Source organism: Scyliorhinus canicula, chromosome 8 (genome assembly GCF_902713615.1).
Source record: "Scyliorhinus canicula chromosome 8, sScyCan1.1, whole genome shotgun sequence".
NCBI classification, from domain to species: domain Eukaryota; kingdom Metazoa; phylum Chordata; class Chondrichthyes; order Carcharhiniformes; family Scyliorhinidae; genus Scyliorhinus; species Scyliorhinus canicula.
This window is the reverse complement of record NC_052153.1, coordinates 32,665,483-32,688,600: the sequence shown is the minus strand read 5'-3', so window position 1 is coordinate 32,688,600 and position 23,118 is coordinate 32,665,483. Positions and strand designations below refer to the sequence as shown.

The window sequence follows — 23,118 nt, the reverse complement described above, 5'->3', positions numbered from 1 at the left end:
TTTCCCCAACACCTGTTTTAGACATTACCTTATCCTGTATTCCCCTCAGGCAGATGCGAGGAAAGCTTTGAACCTGCCTCCGGACAAAGCCTGTAGGTATCGAAATCCGTTCCCACCCAGTAACTCAAACTTGTCCTCCAATGTGTTCAGGCTCTAAAGCCCTCCTCGGTGAAGAGATGTCCAAATCTCTCAATCCCTGCCCGCTGCCACCTCCTAAAGCCCCCGTCCAGCCCCCCGGAATAAACCGGTGATTATCACAGATAGGTGACCGCACTGATGCCGCCTCCAAACTCATGTGCTGTCTCCATTGTCCCCATACCCTCAGGGGTGCTACTACCATGGGCTTGTGGAGTACTGAGCTGGCGAGAATGGCAGCGGCACCATTAGCAAAGCCTACAAACTCGTACCCTTACACGATGCCGCCTCTACTCGCTCCCACACCGACCCCACCCCCACAACCCACTTCCTAACCATCGATATGTTGGCGGCCCAGTAATAGTTCATAAAATTCGGAAGGGCTGAGCCCCCCTCCCAACCCCCACATTTCAAAAGTACCTTCTTCACTTTCGGGGTTTTACCAGCCAATACAAAACCCGAGATCGCCGCATTCATTTTCCTGAAAAATGCCTTCGGGATAAAAATTGGAAGGCATTGAAAAATGAGCAGCAACCTCGGGAGGACTGTCATCTTCACAGTCTGCACCCTCCCCGCCAATGACAGCGGGAGCATGTCCCACCTACGGAGGTCTCCTTTCATATGCTCGACCATCATGCCCTGATTGAAAACTTATGGAGCTGACCCCAGACCCTAGCCACCTGAATACCCAGGTACCTAAAACTCCTACCCACCGCTTTGAACGGTAACTCCCTCAGTGTTCTCTCCTGCCCCCGTGCCTGGATCGCGAACAACTCGCTCTTACCCATATTTAACTTTTCGCCTGAGAACCGACCAAATTCTTCCAGTATCTCCATAATTCCAGCCATCCTCCACCCCAGCGGGTCTGTTATCTACAGGAACAAATTGTCTGTGCAAGACTCTATGTTCCAACCCCTTCTCACTATCCCCCACCAAACATTCGATGCCATTGCCCAGGGCTCTATGGCCAGGGCAAACAGTAAGGGGGAGAGCGGACACCCCTGTCTTGTCCCCCGACACAAACTAAAGTGTTCTGACCGGACCAGGTTGGTCCTTACATTCGCCATCATTGCCTGGTATAGCAACCGGACCCAGTCCACAAATCCATGCCCGAACCCAAACCTTCCGAAGATATCCCACAAGTACTTCCACTCCACCCCGTTCAAGGCCTTTTCTGCATCCATGGCTACTACCACCTCGACATCGCACCCCTCCGCTGGCATCATTATAACATTTAGGAGCCGCCTAATGTTGGACGTCAAGTGCTGTCCCTTCACAAATCCCGTCTGGTTCTCCCCTATTACCCACCGGGACACAGTCCTCTATACGTGTGGCCAGGATCTTTGCCAGCAACTTCACATCTACATTCAAAAGAGAGATCGGCCTATACGATCCACAGTTCTCTGCATCCTTATACCGCTTCGAAATAAGAGAAATTGATACCTGTGATAAAGTTGGGGGGAACACTCCCAGCTCCTTGGACTCATTGAAGCCCTTTAGTAACCCAGAAAACTTTTTGTAAAACTCCACTGGGTATCCGTCAGATCCCGGAGCCTTATCCAATTGCATTGCCCCCAGTCCGTCTATCACCTCCCCAAGCCCGTTTGGGCCTCCCAGGCCTTCCACCAACTCCTCGTCTACCCTCGGGAACTCCAGCCCCCCCCTAGAATCGCTTCATACTCTCCTCCCCGGTTGGGGTTTCTGATTTATAAAGTCAGCTATAAAATTCCCGAAACACATCGTTCTCCCCCTCCAGGTCCACAACAACCTTTCCCACTTGTATCCTTTACTTTCCCAATTTCTCTCGCCACCTCCTGCTTCCTTACTGGCCACGAACATCCTGCTGGCTTTTTCCCCATATTCATACACCGCCCCCTTTACCCTCCTCAGCTGCCCCTCTGCCTTATCTGTGGACGGGAGCCCAAATTCCTTTTGCAGTCTCTGACGTTCCTTTAGGAGCCCCAATCCAGAGACTCCGCATACCTCCTGTCCACCTGTAAAAGTCCACCTACCAGCCTGTCCAACTCCGCCCATTCAGTCTCCTCCCTGTGAGCTCGAATCGAGATGAATTCCCGCGATAACCGCCTTCAGTGCCTCCCACACCACCCCTGCTGAGATCTCACTCAGATCATTACTCTTTATGTACCCCAAATGGCCTCCGTCACCCGCTCACAGACCTCATCCTCCGCTAGTATTCCTACATCTAACCTCCATTGCGGCCGCTGGGCCTTTCCTTTACTAACTCGCAGATCTACCCAGTGCGGGGCATGGTCCGACACCACAATTGCTGAATATTCAGTATCCTCCACCTCTATCAGCAGCATTTTGTCCAGCACGACAAAGTCTATCCTGGAGTACAACTTGTTCACATGGGAGTAGAATGATAACTCCTTTACTCCTTGGCCTCCCGATCCAGCCCTCCCATGCGCTCCATAAACGCCCGCAGCTCTTTCGCCATTGCTGACACCTTTCCAGACCTGGGACTTAACTGATCCAGTCTCGGATCCAGGACCGTGTTGAAATCCCCCCCCCCCCATAATCAGTGAGTCCAGGTCCTCGCACCCTCCTAATGAACTCGACATCATCCCAGTTTGGGGCGTATATATTCACCAGCACCACGGCCATTCCCGATATATTCACCAGCACCACGGCCATTCCCAATATATTCACCAGCACCATGGCCATTCCCGATATATTCACCAGCACCACGGCCATTCCCGATATATTCACCAGCACCACGGCTTCCCGCTAACCATAATAAATCTACCCCCGGGTCTACCTCTATCTTCCCCATCTCGAATGTCACCTTTTCGTTGAACAAAATTGCCACCCCCCCCTTGTTTTAAAGTCTAAACCCGAGTGAAACACCTGCCCGACCCATCCCTTTCACAATCTGCATCTAACCTCCAAATTGGGCAGCAGGGTAGCATGGTGGTTAGCATAAATGCTTCACAGCTCCAGGGTCCCAGGTTCGATTCCCGGCTGGGTCATTGTCTGTGTGGAGTCTGCACGTCCTCCCCCTGTGTGCGTGGGTTTCCTCCGGGTGCTCCGGTTTCCTCCCACAGTCCAAAGATGTGCGGGTTAGGTGGATTGGCCATGCTAAATTGCCCGTAGTGTCCTAATAAAAAGTAAGGTTAAGGGGGGGGTTGTTGGGTTACGGGTATAGGGTGGATACGTGGGTTTGAGTAGGGTGATCATGGCTCGGCACAACATTGAGGGCCGAAGGGCTGTTCTGTGCTGTACTGTTCTATGTTCTATGTTCTAATCTAACTCGTCTCCCAGTTTTAAGTGTGTCTCCTGCAGCATGGTCACGTCCACTTTTACTTGCCTCAATTGTGCAGACACATGGGCTCTTTTGACCGGTCCATTCAGTCCACCAACATTCCACATGACCAACCTGGTCGGCGGGGCACCCTACCCCATCCCCTGTCGATCAGCCCTTGGCCCATGCACTGCACCTCACCTGGCCCGCCACCCGGCAACTACCGTTATCAGCACTTCTCCTCCTCCACCCTAAAAGTCCCCTCTCCGTCAGCAGTCTACCCCTCCCTCCCCATCCCAACCCCCTATGTTGGTCTTCAACTCACCCCCCACTATGCTTTCCTGAACTAGCCCTCCCAGCTAGCCTGGCATCCCCACCCCTGCCGCCTAGCTGATTCTACCCCCTACTGATTCTCCTCCCCACCCCACCCCGCTCTTAGTGCAAATTCCCAAAACAATGGCAAGAAGCAAAAACAAACAGACAATCCCTCCCAAGGTCTGAGCACACCCGTCCTCTCTTAACAAAGTATTATCTAGTGAACTAACCTCAAATAGAACCGAATGAAAAATGGAAATTGAAAGAAAGTGTATATACAGAGCCTCAAACGTCGTTCCAAACATCGCAAATTAAACGTTGAAAGTTTTTACAAAACATAGCTCATTGCTCAGTTCCCCACAGTCAGAGTTCAAGGTCTTCATTCTCATCCACCATGTCCTCCGGCGCGCCAAAGTACAGCTCCCAACCCTCATAGGTCACCCATAGACGGGCCGGGTAAAGCAGACCAAACTTTATTCCTTTTGCATATAGGGCCGACTTGACCTCGTTGAAACTTGCCCTCTCTTTGCGAGTTCTGCTCCCAAGTCCTGGCACAAGTCCCAGATCTTGGCATCTTCCCACACACACCGCTTCGTCTGCCTGGCCCATAATTGGAATCGATGTAGTCGTACCACCATCGCCCTTGGGGCTCACACTCCTGGGGCTTCCATATAAGTGCCCTTTGGGCCCGGTCCACCTCCAATGGTTTGTCGAACGCACCTCCCCCCATCAGCTTCTCCAGCATCTTCCCCACATACGCTTCAGCATCCGATCCTTCTTTCCCCTCCGGCAGACCCACGATCCGTAAACGGTTCTCCAAGTCTTCCAAAAGACGCTTCTGCTGGTCCTGCAGCATCCCGATATGTCCCTGGGTCGTCAGTCTCGCCTCCACGCGGGCATCCACTGCCTTGATCGAGTCCACCGCCCGGGCCAGGTCCTCCGCACACTCATTATGTTGTTGGGCTCACTTCTCATTCAAGAAGCTCACCAACTGGTCCGTTGACCACTGAGCTGTCGCATCCGCCATTGCCACACTCGATATCTGGTCCTCACTCGCCACCAACTTCTGATTCCCCCTTTTCCGATTTTTCTTGGGGCGCAGCTTCATAAGCTCAGGGTCCCCTCCTTCTGTTCCTGCTTCTACACCTTTACTTCACAAAAGTCCGACCACAATCCGGTGTAAGAGCCACAAAAAGACCACCATGTGCGGGAGCTGCCAAATGTGTGACCTTTCACTTCATGGCCGCCACCGGAAGTCGATAAAAAGATTATTATTAAACTAGAAAGAGTGCAAAAAAGATTTACCAGGATACTCCCGGGACTTGATGGTTTGAGTTATAAGGAGAGGCTGGATAGACTGAGACATTTTTCCCTGGAGTGTAGGAGGCTTCGGGGTGACTGCCGCCCGTTTTCCAGCGGGTGTGGGGACTTAGTGGGTGAACTTATAGAGGTCTATAAAATAACAAGGCAGATCGTCAATATTTGTCCCAAAGGGGAGTCTAAAACTAGAGGGCACAGGTTTAAGGTGAGAGGGGAGAGATACAAAAGGGTCCAGAGCCCAGTATTTTCACACACAGGATGGTGAGTGTCTGGAACGAGTTGCCAGAGGTAATAGTAGAGGCAGTTCCAATTTTGTCTTTTGAAAAGCATTTCGACAGTTTCATGGGAAAGCTGGGTATAGAGGGATAAGGGCCAAAAAACGGGCAATTGGGACTAGCTTTGTGGTCAAAACTGGGCAGCATGGACAGGTTGGGTCGAAGGGCCTGGAACTGATCAGTGAAAACAAAGCGAGAATATGGTGAGAATTGAGGGGGATGAACAAATGAGAGTCAGAAGTTTTTGTTACTACGATAACCTTAGCGTGGTTTCTAGCCTATTTAAGTGAAAAGCTTTTGCTCACTGTACTTGTACTGAGAGTTTAATTTTAGCACAGTGGGCTAAGACAGCTGGCTTGTAATGCAGAACTAGACCAACAGTGCGGGTTTAAATCCTGTTCCAGCCTCCCCGAACAGGCGCCGGAATGTGGCGACTCGGGGCTTTTCACAGTAACTTCATTGAAGCCAACTTGTGACAATAAGTGATAATTATTAGTATTATTATTTTACAGGTGATTTAAAAAATTTTTGGAGGCAGTGGTCTGGTGGTATTGTCACTGGACTAGCAATCCAGGGGACCCGGGTTCGAAATCAGATGATTAAATTTGAATTCAGTAAAAATCTGGATTTAAACATCTAATGATGAAACCTAGTCAATTGTTATAAAAACCCATCTGGTTCACTGATATCGTTAAGGGAAGGAAATCTACCATCCTTACCTAGCCTGGCCTACATGTGACTCCAGATCCACAGCAATAAGTTGACTTTTAACTGGTCTCTCAAAAGCAATTAGAGATGGGTAATATATGCTTCCACAGCTAGCGACGCCCACGTCCAATGAAAAGAATTTGAAAAATCTTTCCCTGGTTTGGAGGTTTGTGCATCTGATTTTCACTTTGAAATGGTGAATTCTCAAAATGGGCGCTGGAGTTTGCAGTTCTGACTGGTGTTTCACTGCTTCAAGTCATTGTCAATTGCGTGCATGCGGCAATTATGGCACCACCGATCACACAGGATGTTTGTTAAAGCACGGGCTTCCAGTCTTATCAATGTACAATCTGGTGTGTGACCAGGAAGCGATCTTCATACAGCAATGCACAAGATTCCCAGGCAGCTATTAAGATACTTTCATCCTGTGCCAGTCAACCCTCCCTGACCTCAAGGCCAGTCGAGGCTGGACAATTGCGAGAAAACGCAAAGTCTCATGGAAATGAAGACATGAATTTATTCAGCGCTATGCCATGAAAGGGAAAGGGCACCAAGGCCTGTGAAAATGGAAAACGCACACCAACCATCTTGAAATACTTTTGGTGTGGTGAGTCCAGCAAGGGGGGGGGGGGGGGGGGGGGGGGGGGGGGGCAGCAGAGTGCCATAATTGTGGGGAAAATATGGGGCAGGATTCTAAGTCCCCACACCCGCTGGAAAACGGGCGGCAATCACTCCGGACTTTTACCTAGGAAGTCCGGGGACATTCTTTGTCTTCAAGGGGGCATGCATCCCGCAGCTCTGGCTGCTGGTGGGGCCCTGCAGTTACGGCCGCGCATGCGCACGGCGGCCGGCAACGAATCATAGGAACATAGGCCCCCGGAATGAGTGCGCCCGCTGATCGGTAGCTACCGATCGCGGGCCTGGCCACCATGGAGGAGCCCCCCGGACTCGGATTCCCCCCCCCCCCCCCACAACCAGGACGGCCCCTGCAGCCAGAACGCTGAGGTATCGCCGGCTGGGACCACATGCGAACCACACCGGCGGGTCTCGGCCGGCACTCGGCCCCTCGAGTGCGGAGAATCGCCGCGGGGGCGGCTTTCAACGGTCCTCGACCAGCGCCGCGTCGATCGCGCACGCGAGTGACTGCCGGCGATTCTCCGGTTGTCGGCGAATCATGTGCCGGCATGGGAGCCTATTTTGGGTAATTATCTGCCCCCGCGCCGAGCACGATTTCAGCGCAGAAGGTCAGAGAATCCCGCCCTTGACATTTTTAAACCATCTGCTGATTTAAAGTACTGACAACCTGGGAAAAGAAGGAAAATATGAACGCCAGAAGTGGAAGACCACAGAGAAAGGAAATAACTTTCCTTGGGGAAGTAAATAAAATGGCAAATTAGTACTGTAATATTAAAATTGAAGTGTGCGGACACCCCACAGAGTTTAAATTAAATACAAGGGCAGGAGTTTGTCTAATTAATAAAGTAAATGAGGACACTACATTATAACCAGCATTTGTCAAGTTACAGGGTCCCGCTGAGATTATACTGAAAGTCATAGGCCAACATATGTCAAAATTGAAGCACAAAGATAGAGAAATCAATCTCAATGTCATCCAGAATCAAGGAAGCCAATCCGGACTGAGAATTCCACTCTTTCACACAACAACATGCCTCCACTGTGGAAGAACCTGACCCTCCTGAATTGGGCACCTTAGTCAGCTGAAGACTCACTGAGCCTCAAGGACGTCCTCCTTGATTCGGTCCATTGAGTCTGCACTGATCCTTTGATGGCCAGCTATGGAGCCGAATCCCATAGCCTTCTCATATTGCTGGGCCTGCCTGGTCCAGGTTGAAATGAATGAAGTCCAAAGTCCTTGCATAGATTGCAGCCGTGATTTGGGAGATGCCAAAAAGGTTACCTGTGGAGCCCTGGAATGACCCCGTTGCATAAACATTTTGGGCTGCCATGCCCTTCAGCGCCACAGAGAGTTGCTTTTCTCCACTGCCACATGGCGCCAAGTAGGCAAGAATCAGAACAGAACATCAGAACAGTACAGCACAGAACAGGCCCTTCGGCCCTCGATGTTGTGCCGAGCAATGATCACCCTACTCAAGCTCACGTATCCACCCTATACCAGTAACCCAACAACCCCCATTAACCTTATTTTTTTTAGGACACTACGGACAATTTAGCATGGCCAATCTACCTAACCCGCACATCTTTGGACTGTGGGAAGAAACCGGAGCACCTGGAGGAAACCCACGCACACAGGGGGAGGACGTGCAGACTCCGCACAGACAGTGACCTAGCCGGGAATCGAACCTGGGACCCTGGAGCTGTGAAGCATTTATGCTAACCACCATGCTACCGTGCTGCCCTGATGTGGTGCACTGATCCTTTGATGGCCAGCTATGGAGCCGAATCCCATAGCCTTCTCACAATGTCACACTGCTTGCTCTGAGGTTGCAATTGTGACTGCTTCAGGTGCAAATTTCTGTGTCAATGTCTTTTCTGAAGTGCAGATATCTGACATCTTGATTCCCACTGAGTTTAGGTAAGAGAATTGCTTCCAGAACACCCTGGGTGGATATAACCAGCTGATAGCCATTATCCCCATCCTGCTCCTTCTTCTTACAGCAGCTTCTTCTGCACTGCATCACCTCCACTCAATCTTTCCAGCATAATGTTGGCCAAGGCATACTATTGGATCCATGGCTGGGATCAAGTGGTTTGTGTAGAATGCTTGGATTTCAGCACTGGAATGCTTGGATGGCAGTCCAAAGATGTGCAGGCTAGGTGGATTGACCATGCTAAATTGCCCTTAGTGTCCAAAAAGGTTGGGTGGGGTTACTAGGTTATGGGGATATGGTGGGAGTGTGGTCTTAGGAAGAGTGCTCTTTACAAAAGGGCCGGTGCAGACTCAATGGGCTGAATGGCCTCCTGCTGCACTGCAAATTCTATGATCTATGACTGTCCTTCAGCAAGTGCCACACTACTCCCTGTAATCTTTGGCAAGCTTAAAGGACAGTAGAAACCACCAAAAATGTAAGCAATTGCAATTGAAGTCAGTCAACAACTAACCCTAAAGCTGTTGACGATCCCTTTAAATAGCACTGGTCGGAATCCTGCTGCTGAACAATGTTCTCTTGTGCTATGTTTAAGAGGTGACATTAGCTGGAATTTTGAACTCCAAAATACCAGCATTGGTTGTAGGGTGGGCACTGCTACATCACAGCACCGGGGCCCGAGTTTGATTCCGACCATGGGCGAGTATCCATGTGGGGTTTGCACGTTCTCTCCGTGTCTGCATGGGTTTCCTCCAGGTGCTCCGGCTTCCCCCCATAGTCCAAAAATGTTCAGATTAGGTGGATTGGCCATGATTAATATGCAAGGTTACAGGGGGTAGGGCGGGGAAGTGGGCCCAGATAGAGTGATCTTTTGGATGTTCAGTGAAACTCGATAGACTGAATGGCTGCCTCCTGCATTGTAGGGATTCTATGGACATCAAGATTTGCCTATTCTGCATACTTCAAGCAGTTGCATGATCTCAGCAAAATGTAGTCTGCCAGGCAACAGTTTACATGCTTTTCATGGATGCCATTTTTGAACCAAAACAACAATCATAGCACTGGGAAAGTGGACTCCATGGAGACAGATTTTACAACCTGAATCTTTAAATGTACATAGTCCAATGCTGTGATTGATCTATGCAGCTGCACCTCATAACTATCGAGTTAGATAAAGACTGGAGAAATGTTTGCCTCCAGAATGATTAAGCAGGGAAGTTATGGAATTAATCACTATATTTACCGGTCCTGTGTTTTCCTTTAGAATGGAGAATGGAGGCAGGCCAGGACGATTTGAAGGAGGTTCGCACTTTTAAAGTGAACTGTGACGAGTTCCTTATAATGGGTCTTCGCTACCATCATCTCAGTCCTCCTTCTCCTGATGTTGACTACATCTCTATTAGCTTGGAACTTGTTGACAGCAGAAGCAAAAACGTGCACAAGGTACATTCAGTTTTCTGTAAGTTCACTACATATATCATCAGTACCTCTGCAAACTTTTCATTTTACATGCAGGAAGATATTTTCACTTCATACTCCGTTATAATTCTGTTGATCTTTACATTTATTGCCTATGCCAACAGTTTTCGCGATTCACTGATCATTACAAAGACCTCCAGTGTTATTTTGAGGATAATTTCTTCCATACTTAGTGGATACTGGAAGAATGTGTATGGGAGAATGCATGAAGAGGCAAGGGAATTGGGTGGTATGGATGTGGAAGGGAGGGTGAGGACTTGGGGGGCCTGAAAACCATGTTGAGAATTGGGCTGATATCCCATCAGATCCCAGTGCACATTCCTAACTGCCGACCTCAGCATTTATCCATCTATGTAGCTGCCTCGGTCCCGCTTTGGGAAGCAGTGGGCCCATCTCCAGCACCCACCTCGGGATGAAAATACGATGGGCAAGCAGTACCAGGACAGTGGCTGGATCATGGTTCAGGAAATTATTGACTCCCGACTCCTGCCTTGAAGATCGCAAGTCACCTGACTCACTCGCTGGGCGAGATCCAGATCTGCATATTTATATTTAATTGCTTGGATGCTGGATTCACCCAGTTCCCAGGACTCAACGACCATGCCTGCAAGACCTCAAATGTGGACCAGGCATAATGGCACTTACAACAGTGCAGAGTGGTATCGTGGCACTCCCCCTGGCACCCAGGCACTGCCAGCCTGGCATGCTGGCAGTGCCACATGTGCACCCTGGTGGTGGCAGCCTGGGTGGCACTTCCAGGGTGCCAGGTTGGCAGTGCCAGGGTGCCCAGATGTCAACTGCATACTGCCAGGGGTCGGGCCCTGGGGGTGGGGGGTGGTGGTTGCCTTTTCAATTGGAGGGAGAGTGAGGGGGGTTTTCACAGGGCTTCGACAAGGTTGGAGGTTGAGGGGGAGCGTCAGAAAGTGGGGGGGCCTGAAGAGGGAGGGGGGGGGGGGGGCATGGAACAACAGGAATAGCAGGAAATCTCTCTGTTGGCCATAAATAATGGTAAAGCGGCAGTGAATAGCGGGGCGATTCTTGGTGCTGCAGCCACCAAGAAACTCCCACCAGACATACCCAGAAGTGGACTTAAACCTTTGTTCACTGAATCATGCCCCAACTCTTTCCTTAGTTACCCTCTCGCTCTCTCTCTCTATATATAAAATATCAGGGCCATTATCTTATTGCTGACCTTGGTGGATCATTTTCTGTTTTGAATCAGCCAGATGCCTAATCCTGTTAGAATATAAGGGATGGCTAGCCTGAGATATAAAAACAAATACCTGAATTCTGACAGGTACTTAAAATGGAGAAGAGCAAGTAAAGTGAGCTTTGGTCATGAAGAGAGTGAGAATGAAAATTATTAATAGAAAATAAGGAAATGGAGGATGAAGTGAACAGATCTTTTGTGACTGGCTTCACTGTAGAGGATATGAGTAACATCCCAGAATAATTGTGAATTAGGAGGTGAAAAGGAGGGAGACACGTAAAACCAATACAATCACCAGGGAAAGGGTACAATGAAAATTGTTAGAACTAAAAGCTGACAAGTCCCCAAGTCCTGTTGGACTTCATCCTATGGTCGTAAAAGAAGTGGTTGCTGAAATAGTAGATGCATTGGTTTTAATTTTCCAAAATTCCCTAGATTTTGGAAAGGTCCCATCAGATTGGCGAATAGTAAATGTAACTCTTCTGTTTAAGAAAAGAAGGATACAGAATGCAGGAAAGTACAGGCTAGATAGCTTAACATTTGTCGTAGTGAAAATACTGGAATCTATTATTAAGGAGGTTGTAGTGGAGCACTTAGAAAATTTCAATGCAAACAAGCAGATGTGGCACAGTGGCACAGTGTTTAGCATTGCTGACTCACAGCTCCAGGGACCTGGGTTCAATTCCGGCCTTGGGTGACTGTGGAGTTTACACTTTCCCCCTGTGTCTGTACAGGTATTTTCTGGGTTATCCAGTTTCCTCCCATGGTCCAAAAGATATGCAGGTTAGGTGAATGGAACATGCTAAATGTCCCAAAGGTTAGATGGGGTTACATATAGTGGGGCAGTGGGCCTAGGTAGTATGCTCTTTTGGAGGGTCCAACAGTTCAAAGATGTGTGGGTTAGGTAGTTTGGCCATGCTAAATTGCCCCTTAGTGTCCAGAGAAGTGCAGGTTTGGTTATGGAGCAGAGTGGACGGGTGCGTGGACCTGGGTAGGGTCAGTGCAGACTTGATAGGCCGAATGGCCTCCTTCTGCACGGTCGGGATTCTATGATACCTCTATGAAGCAAAGTAGATAAAGGGGAACTTGGGGACATATTGTACTTAGATTTCCAGAAGGCATTTGACAAGGTGCCACATCAAAGGTTACTATTCCAAATATGTGCTCATGTTATTGGGGGTAACATATTACATAGATTGTACAGTGCAGAAGGAGGCCATTTGGCCCATCAAGTCCGCACCGACCCACTTAAGCCCTCACTTCCACTCTATCCCCGTAACCCAATAACCCCTCCTAACCTTTTTTGGTCATTAAGGGCAATTTAGCATGGCCAATCCACCTAACATGCACATCTTTGGACTGTGGGAGGAAACCGGAGCACCCGGAGGAAACCCACGCAGACACGGGGAGAACGTGCAGACTCCGCACAGACAGTGACGCAGCAGGGAATTGAACCTGGGACCCTGGCACTGTGAAGCCACAGTGCTAATCACTTGTGCTACCGTGCTGCCCACTGTGGATAGGGGATTGGTTAGCTAACAGGAATAAGAGAATAGGAATAAATGGTTTTTTCAAGTTGGCAAGATGTGATGAGTGGAATGCCACAGGGATTCATGCTGAAGCTTCAAAAAATTACAGTTTATATCAGTGAGGAGTGTATAGTTGCTAAATGTGCTGATTGCACAAAGATAGGTAGGAAAGTAGGTTGTGAAGAGGACGTAAGGATTCTACAAAGGTTAAATGAGTGGGGAAAAATTGGCAGATGGAGTATGATGTGCAAAATGTGAACTTGTCCACTTTGACAGAAAAACAGAATATTATTAAAATCTAGAGAGGTTGCAGAACTTTAAGGTGCAGACAGATCTGGGAGCCATGGTGCGTGAGTTAGGAAACATTAAAAAGTGATTAGGAAGGTGAATGGAATGCTGTCTTTTATTACAGGGGAAAGGAAAATAAAAGTAGAAATGAATTTCAAGAGTACTGTATGCAATTTTAGTCTCCTTATTTAAGAAAGGATATAAATGCAGCAGATGCAGTTCAGTGAAGCTTCACGTGACTGATACCTGGGAATGGGGGTGTTATCTTCGGACAGGCTGGACCATTGGAAGCCATCTTACTGCAAGATAGATCTTGGAAGGACATTGTTCCCCTTGTGGGAGTGACTATAATTCGGGGACACAGTTTTTGAAAATAAGAGGTCTCCTATTTAGGACAGAAATGAGAAAAAAAATTATTTTCTGATGAAGTTGTGAAGCTTTGGAACTCTCTTCCCCAGACAGCAGTGGAGACAGAGTTAATAAATATATTTTTAAGGCAGATGTGGATAGATTCTTAACTAACAAGGGATTGAAAGGTTATTGGGGGTAAGTGTATCATAGAATTTACAGTGCAGAAGGAGGCCATTCAGCCCAGCGAGTCTGCACCTGCTCTTGGAAAGAGCATCCTACTCAAGCCCACCTATCTACCCTATCCCCGTAACCCACTAACCCCCACTTAACCTTTTTGTTTGGACCCTAAGGGCAATTTATCATGGCCAATCCACCTAACCTGCACATCTTTTGACTGTGGGAGGAAACCGGAGTACCCGGAGGGAACCCACGCAGACACGGGGAGAACGTGCAGACTCCGCACAGACAGTGACCCAGCCGGGAATCAAACCTGGGACCCTGGAGCTGTGAAGCAATTGTGCTAACCGCTGTGCTACCGTGCTGCCCTTTGTGCCTTTGAAGCCACAATCAAATCAGCCATGACATTATTTAATGGCAGAGCAGGCTCGAGACGATGAATAGCCTCCTGCTGCTCCTAATTTGTATGTTCACATTGAGGCCAACCCTGCAAGATTGTATGCTTAGAGATCGCATAGTTTGGGGAGTCGATAATGATGCTATCCAGATAAAGCTGTGAGCGAAGACAGATATCTATTTTTAAAAAGGCGCTGGAGATAGCGCTAGCAATGGAGAGCATTAACAAGTGTGCACGGGACCTTCAGAATGCATAAAATGGCAGCATGGTTCATCAGTTAGGACAGGAAGCTGCAGTTAGCAGTCACCCCAAAAGTGAAGATGCTAGTTTCCATTGGAAAGCAAATGTAGCAGCAAGCAGTCAGAAGATATAGGAGAGTGAATGCAACATGAAGGATTGAAGGAGTGTGTTACCAGTGCAGAGGTAATCACTCCCTGGAAGCTTGCCGATTTAAGGAAGCAGAATGCTATTCATGCCACAAGAAGGGGCACTTGAGGAAACGGTGTAGGAGTAAGCCAAGCCTGCTTAGCGCTAAAGGCACACCACAAGTAGATTTCCCCATAAATGATTTAAGTGTTCTTTCACTGAACAATGTGAAAGTGGGCAAGGTAGCCTCCATCACAGTGATGCTTTTGGTTAATGGTAAACTTAGGGCGGCACGGTGATGAGCACTGCTGCCTCACAGCTCCAGGGACCCGGGTTCAATTCCGGCCTTGGGTCACTGTCTGTGTGGAGTCTGCACATCCTCCCCGTGTGTGCGTGGGTTTCCTCCGGGTGCTCCGGTTTCCTCCCACAGTCCAAAGATGTGCAGGTTAGGTGGATTGGCCATGATAAATTGCCCTTAGTGTCCAAACTTGCCCTTAGTGTTGGGTGGGGTTACTGGGTTATGGGGATAAGGTGGAGGTGTTGACCTTGGGTAGGGTGCGCTTTCCAAGAGACGGTGCAGACTCGATGGGCCGAATGGCCTCCTTCTGCACTGTAAATTCTATGTTGCCATCTCCTGTACCAGTAAGATGTTTGCAGAAATCTGTCCAACTACTACTAATTGTTGTATGAGGCCGAGGATATGTTTACTGGGACACAACTGGCTCTATTAAATTAAATTAAATTAAATTAAATGAAATTGGGCAGTATTTTTTCAAATAGAAGAAGGAGGCCTGCTAGAATTAATAAAGAAGTACAATGTGATGAGCTAGAGAAATCTTTTAAGACTGAGGTGAGGAAATATTTTTTCACCTAGAGTGGTGAATCTATTAAATTCATACCACAAGATGTTGTTGAGGCCAAAACATTGTGTAATTTCAAGAAGGGATTAAATGTAGCACATAGGGCGAAAGGGGTCAAAGGATATGGGGAGAAGGCAGAGTCAGTGTCTTGAACTTGATGATCAGCCATGATCAGAATGAATGGCAGAGTAGGTTCGAAGAGCTGAATGGCCTCCTCCTGCTTCTATTTCCTTTGTATGTTTCTGTGTATGTTTCCACCCCCACCTCCCCCTTCCCTCATACCATCATACCATTCTTCCCCAATTGATTCAGATTTTTAGACACTAAAAAACTGCGGGCGCGATTCTCCGCAAATGCGGAGAGTCGTAAATGCTGCCGTGAAACTGGCCGTGTTTCATGGCAGCCTCCGCCCCCCCTTCCGGGACTCGATTCTCCCCCCCGGGTGGGGCTAGCAGCGCGGCCCCGTGAAGCACGGCATCGCGGGCTTAGCGACCGTCGCTAAGACCGCGCGCCAAGCGTCACGGCAGCTGACGCGCACGATGACATCAGCCGCGCATGCGCGGGTTGGACAGCTCCAACCCACACATGCACGGATGACGTCATCACGCATATGCGTCAAACCCGTGCATGCGTGGGCCGTCATGCCCCTCAGCCGCCCCGCGGACTGATCCTGCGGGGCGGCGGAGGAACAAATAGTTCGCGGGTATCGGACCTGCTGCCCGCGATCGGTGCCCACCGATCGCAGGCCCGTGCCAATCGATGCCATGGCTGTCCGGGACGGCACTTTGCGGCCGTTTTCATGAACGGTGAGAGCAGGTGTGTTTGCGTTCGTGAAAACGGCCGTAAAGGCCTGGGAACTCGGGCCATCGGCCTGGGGAGAATCGCTGTTCGCCGTAAAAAACGGCGAGCAGCGATTCGTGTCGTGGGGCGGCCCGGGGGGGGGGGGGGGGGGGGGGGGGGGGGGAGAATAGCGGGAGGTCGGGAAAAATGTCGGGAAGGCCCTCCCGCTATTCTCCGACCCATCATGGGCAGCGGAGAATCGCGCCCTGTATCTTGCCTTGCCACAGTAACCAAAAGGGGAGGGGAGAGAGCAAAACATTGATGAAGAGGCCCAATCACTTGATCTGATACATGCAGCCATCTGTGACCGCATTGCACATAAAGTTGCATAAAGTTGCGATCAGTCCATAGAACATAGAACATTACAGCGCAGTACAGGCCCTTCGGCCCTCAATGTTGCGCCGACCTGTGAAACCATTCTAAAGCCATCTATTCCCTTATCATCCATATGCCTATCCAATGACCATTTAATGCACTTAATGTTGGCGAGTCCACTACTGTTGCAGGCAGGGCATTCTATGCCCGTACTACTCTCTCAGTAAAGAACCTACCTCTGATATCTGTCCTATATCTATCTCCCCTCAATTTAAAGCTATCACCATCCGAGGAAAAAGGCTCTCACTGTTCACCCTATCTAATCCTCTGATCATCTTGTTGTTGTAACATCTGGGCATGAGTGTCCGCAGTTCCCACAACCACATAAATGAACCCCCCCTCCTCCACGGGGTTCTCAGTAGGGCCTGCCTCTGACACTGCACTGACTCAGGCTGGCACTGCCAGGTTGGCACTGTGCCAACTGGGTAGTATCAACCTTTACCAGGGGGCAGTGCCAGGGCACTGCCTAGGCATGCCCCTCTCCCACTCCTTAGACTCCACTTATCTCTGCACCCCAGGGGGATACCCTCAACTGATTCTCGTTTGGCGAAACCTGTTGTAAACGCATGTCGGTGAGGTATAAGTATTTAGTGAGGGGGAATCATATGGCGGGGGAGAATTGTTAATCATATTTAAATGTACTAAAATCTATTCAAATGAGGTCCACACCCTTTGTGGACATGAATTTCATGACGACGCTGGCAGGAGGTGGGGAAAATTGGGGAAACTCTTTCTCTGGAGAGAATCACATTTCCTGATTCTCTTTTTAAAAAATAAATTTAGAGTACCCAATTCATCTTTTCCAATTAATGGGCAATTTAGCGTGGTCAATCCACCTACCCTGCACATCTTTGGGTTGTGGGGGCGAAACCCACGCAAACACAGGGAGAATGTGCACATTCCACATGGACAGTGACGCAGGATAGGGATCGAACCTGGGACCTCGGCGCTGTGAAGCAGCACTGCTAACCACTGCACCACCATGCTGCCCTCATTTCCTGATTCTCTGCGAATTTTCTGCCTGTACCGCCAATCCTTCACACGGCTAGTGCAGGCTCAAAATCGCCACCAACATGAGAAAAAGCTTTTTTATGCAATTGGTGGTTAAGATGTGGAACGAACTGCCTGTTAATGTGGTAGATACAGATTGAACAGCAACATTCAAAAGGCAATTGAATAAACAGTTGAAGAAGAAAAAGTTGCAGAAAATGCAGGGGTGCAGGCCCAAATGCTTTTTAAACGAACCAGTGAAAGCTTGATGGGTCGCATGCTGCACTATTTTATATTTTTTGATTGATTTAAACAGTAGCTTCAATCCCTGATTTGGTTGGAAATGATTGATCTCAGTTGAGGTAGTGATAGGGACTGATATATTTGCCCTGATTAACTCCAGCCTAGAGAGGGGAAAAGTCAGCATGGGTTCCTGTTCCTGGGTGTATTCAGTCAATATTGCTCATTTTTAGATGAGAACAGGATCAAACTTATCTGTGATGTACTGTAAATTTAACACTTGAGAGAAAATATTCCAGATCCGAGGTAATTTTCCACAACACCATGTTTGAACCCTTTCAATTGGGTTTCAGCACTTTCAACAGTACCAAAGTTGCCTTTACTGATGGGCTGGTTTTTCTCAGTTGGCTAAACAGCTGGTTTGTGATGCAGAACAAGGCCAACAGCGTGGGTTCAATTCCTGTCCGGCTGAGGTTATTCTTGAATCTTGCCCCTCATCTGAGGTGTGGTGACCTTCAGGTTAAATCACCACCAGTCAGCTCTCCCCCTCAAAGGGGAAAGCAGCCTATGGTCATCTGGGACTGTGGCAACTTTATCTTTACTAACATCACATATTACAATCTATGTGACTGTAACATTGGTAAACTATCCCTCTTTATCCTTGCCTTTGATACAGTGAACCACATCATCCTCCACCTCGTCGTCCAGGGATTTGGCAAAACCAAATTGAAGAATTAAAAGCTATTTTTGATCCTTTGGTGATTTAAAACTAATAACTGCTCTCAGTAGTGACCTTTGCCTATCGTGCTTCTATTTTAAAGGTTTTTTAAAAGTCTTCTGGATGGTAAAAGGAAAGCTTAAAGGATTATTTAGTGTTGTATTCTTTGGGGGTTGTATTTGAATTGATGGTTGCTAAGATGTTAACAGTTTTTTTAAAAAAGGTTAACTTGAGTTAATAGAAAAACATTGTTTTGCTTTAAAAAATACTTTTCCATTTCTGCTGTTCCACACCTGTAGAGTGGGCCGTGTGCTCCCCATACCACAATCTATTAAAAGTTGTGGGTCAGGTGAACTCCATGATACACTTTGGGGTTCTTTAAACCCTGGCCCATAACAGTAGCAGAGTGGTTAGCACAGTTGATTCACAGCTCCAGGGTCCAGGTTCGATTCCCGGCTTGGGTTAATGTCTGTGCAGAGTCTGCACGTTCTCCGTGTTTCTGCGTGGGTTTCCTCCAGGTGCTCCGGTTTCCTCCCACAGTCCAAAGATGTGCAGGTTAAGTGGATTGGCCATGATAAATTGACATTCGTGTCCAAAAAAGGTTAGTTGGGGTTACTGGGATAGGGTGGAGGCATGGACTTAAGTAGGGTGCTCTTTCCAACAGCCGGTGCAGACTTAATAGGCAGAATGGCCTCCTTCTGCACTGTAAGTTCTATGATTCTATGTTGTTATCAAAAAGGAGGAGATGTTGGGTGTCTTAAATTAAGGTAGATGTGGCCCCAGGGCCTGATGGGATCGAGGAAATTGCTGGGGTCTTGACCGAAAATTTTGTATCCTCATTGGCTACAGGTGAGGTCCCAGAGGACTGGAGAATAGCCAAAGTTGTTCATTTGTTTCAGAAAGGTAGCAGGGATAATCCAGGAAATTATCGCCGGTGAACCTTGACATCAGTTACAGGGAAGTTATTGAAAAATATTCTTAGGGACAGGATTTACTCAAATTTGGAAACGAGTTAACTTATCATCGATAGGTAGCATGGTTTTGTGAAGGGGAGGTCATGTCTCACTAAATGGGTCGAGCAAATTGTTTTAAGAAAGTGATGAAGATGATCGATGAAGGAAGGGCAGTGGATGTTGTCTACTTGGACATATCTATAGCCTTTCTGAAGGTCCCTTCATGGCAGACTGGTACAAAAGGTGCAGTCACGTGGAATGAGAAGTGAGCTGGCAAGGTGGACACAGAACTGACTCAGTCATAGAAGACCGAGGGTAGCCGTGAAAGGATGATTCTCTGAATTGAAGGCTGTGACTAATGGTGTTTTACATAGAATTTACAGTGCAGAAGGAGGCCATTCTGCCCATCGAGTCTGCACCGGCTCTTGGAAAGAGCACCCTACCCCCTATCCAAGGTCAACACCTCCACCCCATTACCCAGTAACCCCACCCAACACTAAGGGCAATTTTGGACACTTAAGGGCAATTTATCATGGCCAATCCACCTAACCCGCACATCTTTGGACTGTGGGAGGAAACCGGAGCACCCGGAGGAAACCCACGCACACACGGGGAGGATGTGCAGACTCCGCACAGACAGTGACCCAAGCCGGAATCGAACCTGGGACCCCTGAGCTGTGAAGCGATCGTGCTAACCACAAGGCTACCGTGCTGTCCCGTGTTCTGCAGGGATCAGTGCTGGAACCTTTGTTGTTCATGGTACATATAAATGATTTGGAGATAAATGTAGCTGGTCTGATTCCTAAGTTTGCGGACGTCAAAGATTGGTGGAGTTGCGGATATTGAAGCGGATTGTCAGAGGATAGAGCAGGTATTCATCGGTTAGACACTTGGGTGAAGAAATGGCAAATGGGGGTTAATCCGGACAAATGTGAAGTACTGCATTTTGGAATGTCTCATACAGGTGGGAAATATACAGTAAATGGCAGAACCCATAGACGTGTTGACAGGCAGAGATATCTGGGCGTGCAGGTCCACAGATCACTGAAAGTGACAAAGCAGGTGGATTAAGGTAGTCAAGAAGGCATACGACGGGCTTCCCTTTATTGGTCAGGGCATTGAGTATAAAAATTGGCAAGTCATGCTGCAGCTATACAGAACCCTAGTTAGGCCATATTTGGAATAGTGCTTACAATTCTGGCCGCCACACTACCAGAAAGATTTGGTTGCTTTGGAGAGGGTCCAGAAGAGGATTACCAGGATGTTGTCTGTCCCAGAGTGTATGAGTTATGAGGAGAGGTTGGATAAACTCGGATTGTTTTCACTGGAACGATGGAGGTTGAGGGCGATTTGATAGAGGTTTACAAAATTATGAGTGTAATGGACAGTGTGGATAGTCAGAAGCTTTACTCAGGGTGGAAGAGTCAATTGAAATGAAATGAAATGAAAATCATTTATTGTCACGAGTAGGCTTCAATGAAGTTACTGTGAAAAGCCCCTAGTCGCCACATTCCGGCGCCTGTTCGGGGAGGCTGGTACGGGAATTGAACTGTGCTGTTGGCCTGCCTTGGTCTGCTTTAAAAGCCAGTGATTTAGCCCAGTGTGCTAAACCAGCCCCTGACTTACTAGGGGACATAGGTTTAAGGTGCGAGGGGGAACATTTGGAGGGGATGCGCGAGGGAAGTTTTTTTACACAGAGGATAGTGGGTGCCTGGAACTCTGTGCCGGAGGAGATGGTAGAAGCAGGTATGATAGTGACGTTTAAGAGGCATCTTGACAAATCCATGAATAGGATGGGATAGAGGGATTCGGACCTCGGAAGTGCAGAACGTTTTAGTTTAGACTAGCATCATGATCGGCGCAGGCTTGGAGGACAAAGGGCCTGTTCCTGTGCTCTTCTTTTCTTTGCTCCTCATAGCTCCTATCTTTCTCTGAGTAACTAATAGCGATTGAAATCGCTTTGTCAGATAGTTCCCAGTGCAATGCAATTGCCCAGCTTCTGGACAATTGCTGTGCAAATACCTACCTAGGAAGTTCTAAAAGGGATTCCCGAGCAAATTTTGGGTTCCCCCCCAAATTCAATGCTGCAGAGCCTGGAAGTTTTGTGGTCCTTTAAGATAATCAACATATTTCCACAACTCTTAGTTCATTGGACTGCCCAAGCTTCAAAAGGCAAAAGAAAATTGCTTTCATGCTCACCAACCAATCACCTACGTGCTGTCATGTGACATCACTGCTTTTTTTCCAACTCCCCCTCTCTACAGCACTCCTTTTATTTCAGCCTCTGACCCTGCTCTGGCCATCACTGCGGCTATTGGACTGGGGTTGCCTCACCTATAGACCTCTGCCATCCCACCTCGGAACCCACTCTGACCATCGCTGCATATTTCTACTTTCCAAGCTTTGATTCTGCTCTCACTTCCGCACCTTTGTTCCCGTTGGGTATGTTTTTAATTTAAAAAATAACTCTGACCTCGGAGCTAAGTTGAAACTTTGCATGTGAATGAGTTTATTTCTAGAACTAGAAATAAAAATAGTCCAAGAAACTGCAAATGAATGTTAGTGTGCAGTGATTTGGGGCAGCACGGTAGCATGGTGGTTAGCATAAATGCTTCACAGCTCCAGGGTCCCAGGTTCGATTCCCAGCTGGGTCACTGTCTGTGCGGAGTCTGCACGTCCTCCCCGTGTGTGCGTGGGTTTCCTCCGGGTGCTCCGGTTTCCTCCCACTGTCCAAAGATGTGCGGGTTAGTTGGATTGGCCATGCTAAATTGCCCGTAGTGTCCTAAAAAGTAAGGTTAAGGGGGGGTTGTTGGGATACGGGTATAGGGTGGATACGTGGGTTTGAGTAGGGTGATCATTGCTCGGCACAACATCGAGGGCCGAAGGGCCTGTTCTGTGCTGTACTGTTCTATGTTCTATGATTGATTAAATGCAATCTTTCTAAATTATGATGTGAATCCTAAGTTGTCTTTAAATTTCATAAAAGCACAAAAGGTAGTATTTTTAATGAACAATGCTGTGATAAATTCCTCTGGTTTTCTCTTTCAGACAGAGAATGCCTGGATTCCAGTCAGAATCAGGAATGCTTTTTCCAATCAGCCTCCTAAAGCGAGTTTTATAGCTATGTTAATCCTTGAAGTGGATCAGTTTATTCTGACACCCTTAACCACACGTACCCTGGATGGTGAAGATAGCGAGAGTCCCAAAGCCCGACTTGTGTTCAATATCACCAAGCCACCTTCACAGGGTTTTATTACGCATTTATATGATCACACCAAGTCAATCACATCATTTACCTGGACTGACCTCAATGAGCTTTTAATTGCATTTCAACCTCCAAACTGCAGTCATACTGAGAGGAGAAACTATGAGGTATGTGATGCAATATTATATCATGGAAAGGGTTCCAGAAAAGATTGAAGAAAAAAAGAGCACTTTGAAAATAACAACTGTGTCTGTTGTGACACACTGTGGGCTTGGGCGCGGTCAATTCCAGGTTTACTAGACCTGGCGTCTCAACAGAGGTGAAGTTAGATTTTATATTAATATACATGGCTTTGGTTGAGTTAATTTGACTACAGTCACCAGGTTTGTAAAATGTAAGCCCAAGTAATTGTTAACAGTAATTATAATCTACAAAAATACAACTGGCTATCTGCACTTGATTCCCAATCTTTTCGATCCCTCCCCCCCACTTTCTAACTCCCCCCACTCTCTATATATGCACACACACACATACAACCAACACAGAGGGAAAGGGGTG

At 48.0% G+C, this 23,118-nt stretch overlaps 1 protein-coding gene across 3 annotated transcripts in view; it reads left to right on the top strand.

Moving 5' to 3' along the window:
* frem1a (Fras1 related extracellular matrix 1a) overlaps positions 1 to 23,118 on the top strand; it is a 452,495-nt gene that overhangs the window by 182,849 nt on the left and 246,528 nt on the right. For all 3 annotated transcript variants that reach the window (XM_038804357.1, XM_038804358.1, XM_038804359.1), the window contains 2 exons: positions 9,847 to 10,025; positions 22,404 to 22,727. In XM_038804357.1, the coding sequence (XP_038660285.1) occupies positions 9,847 to 10,025; positions 22,404 to 22,727 (503 nt within the window). The remainder of the gene's footprint in view (positions 1 to 9,846; positions 10,026 to 22,403; positions 22,728 to 23,118) is intronic.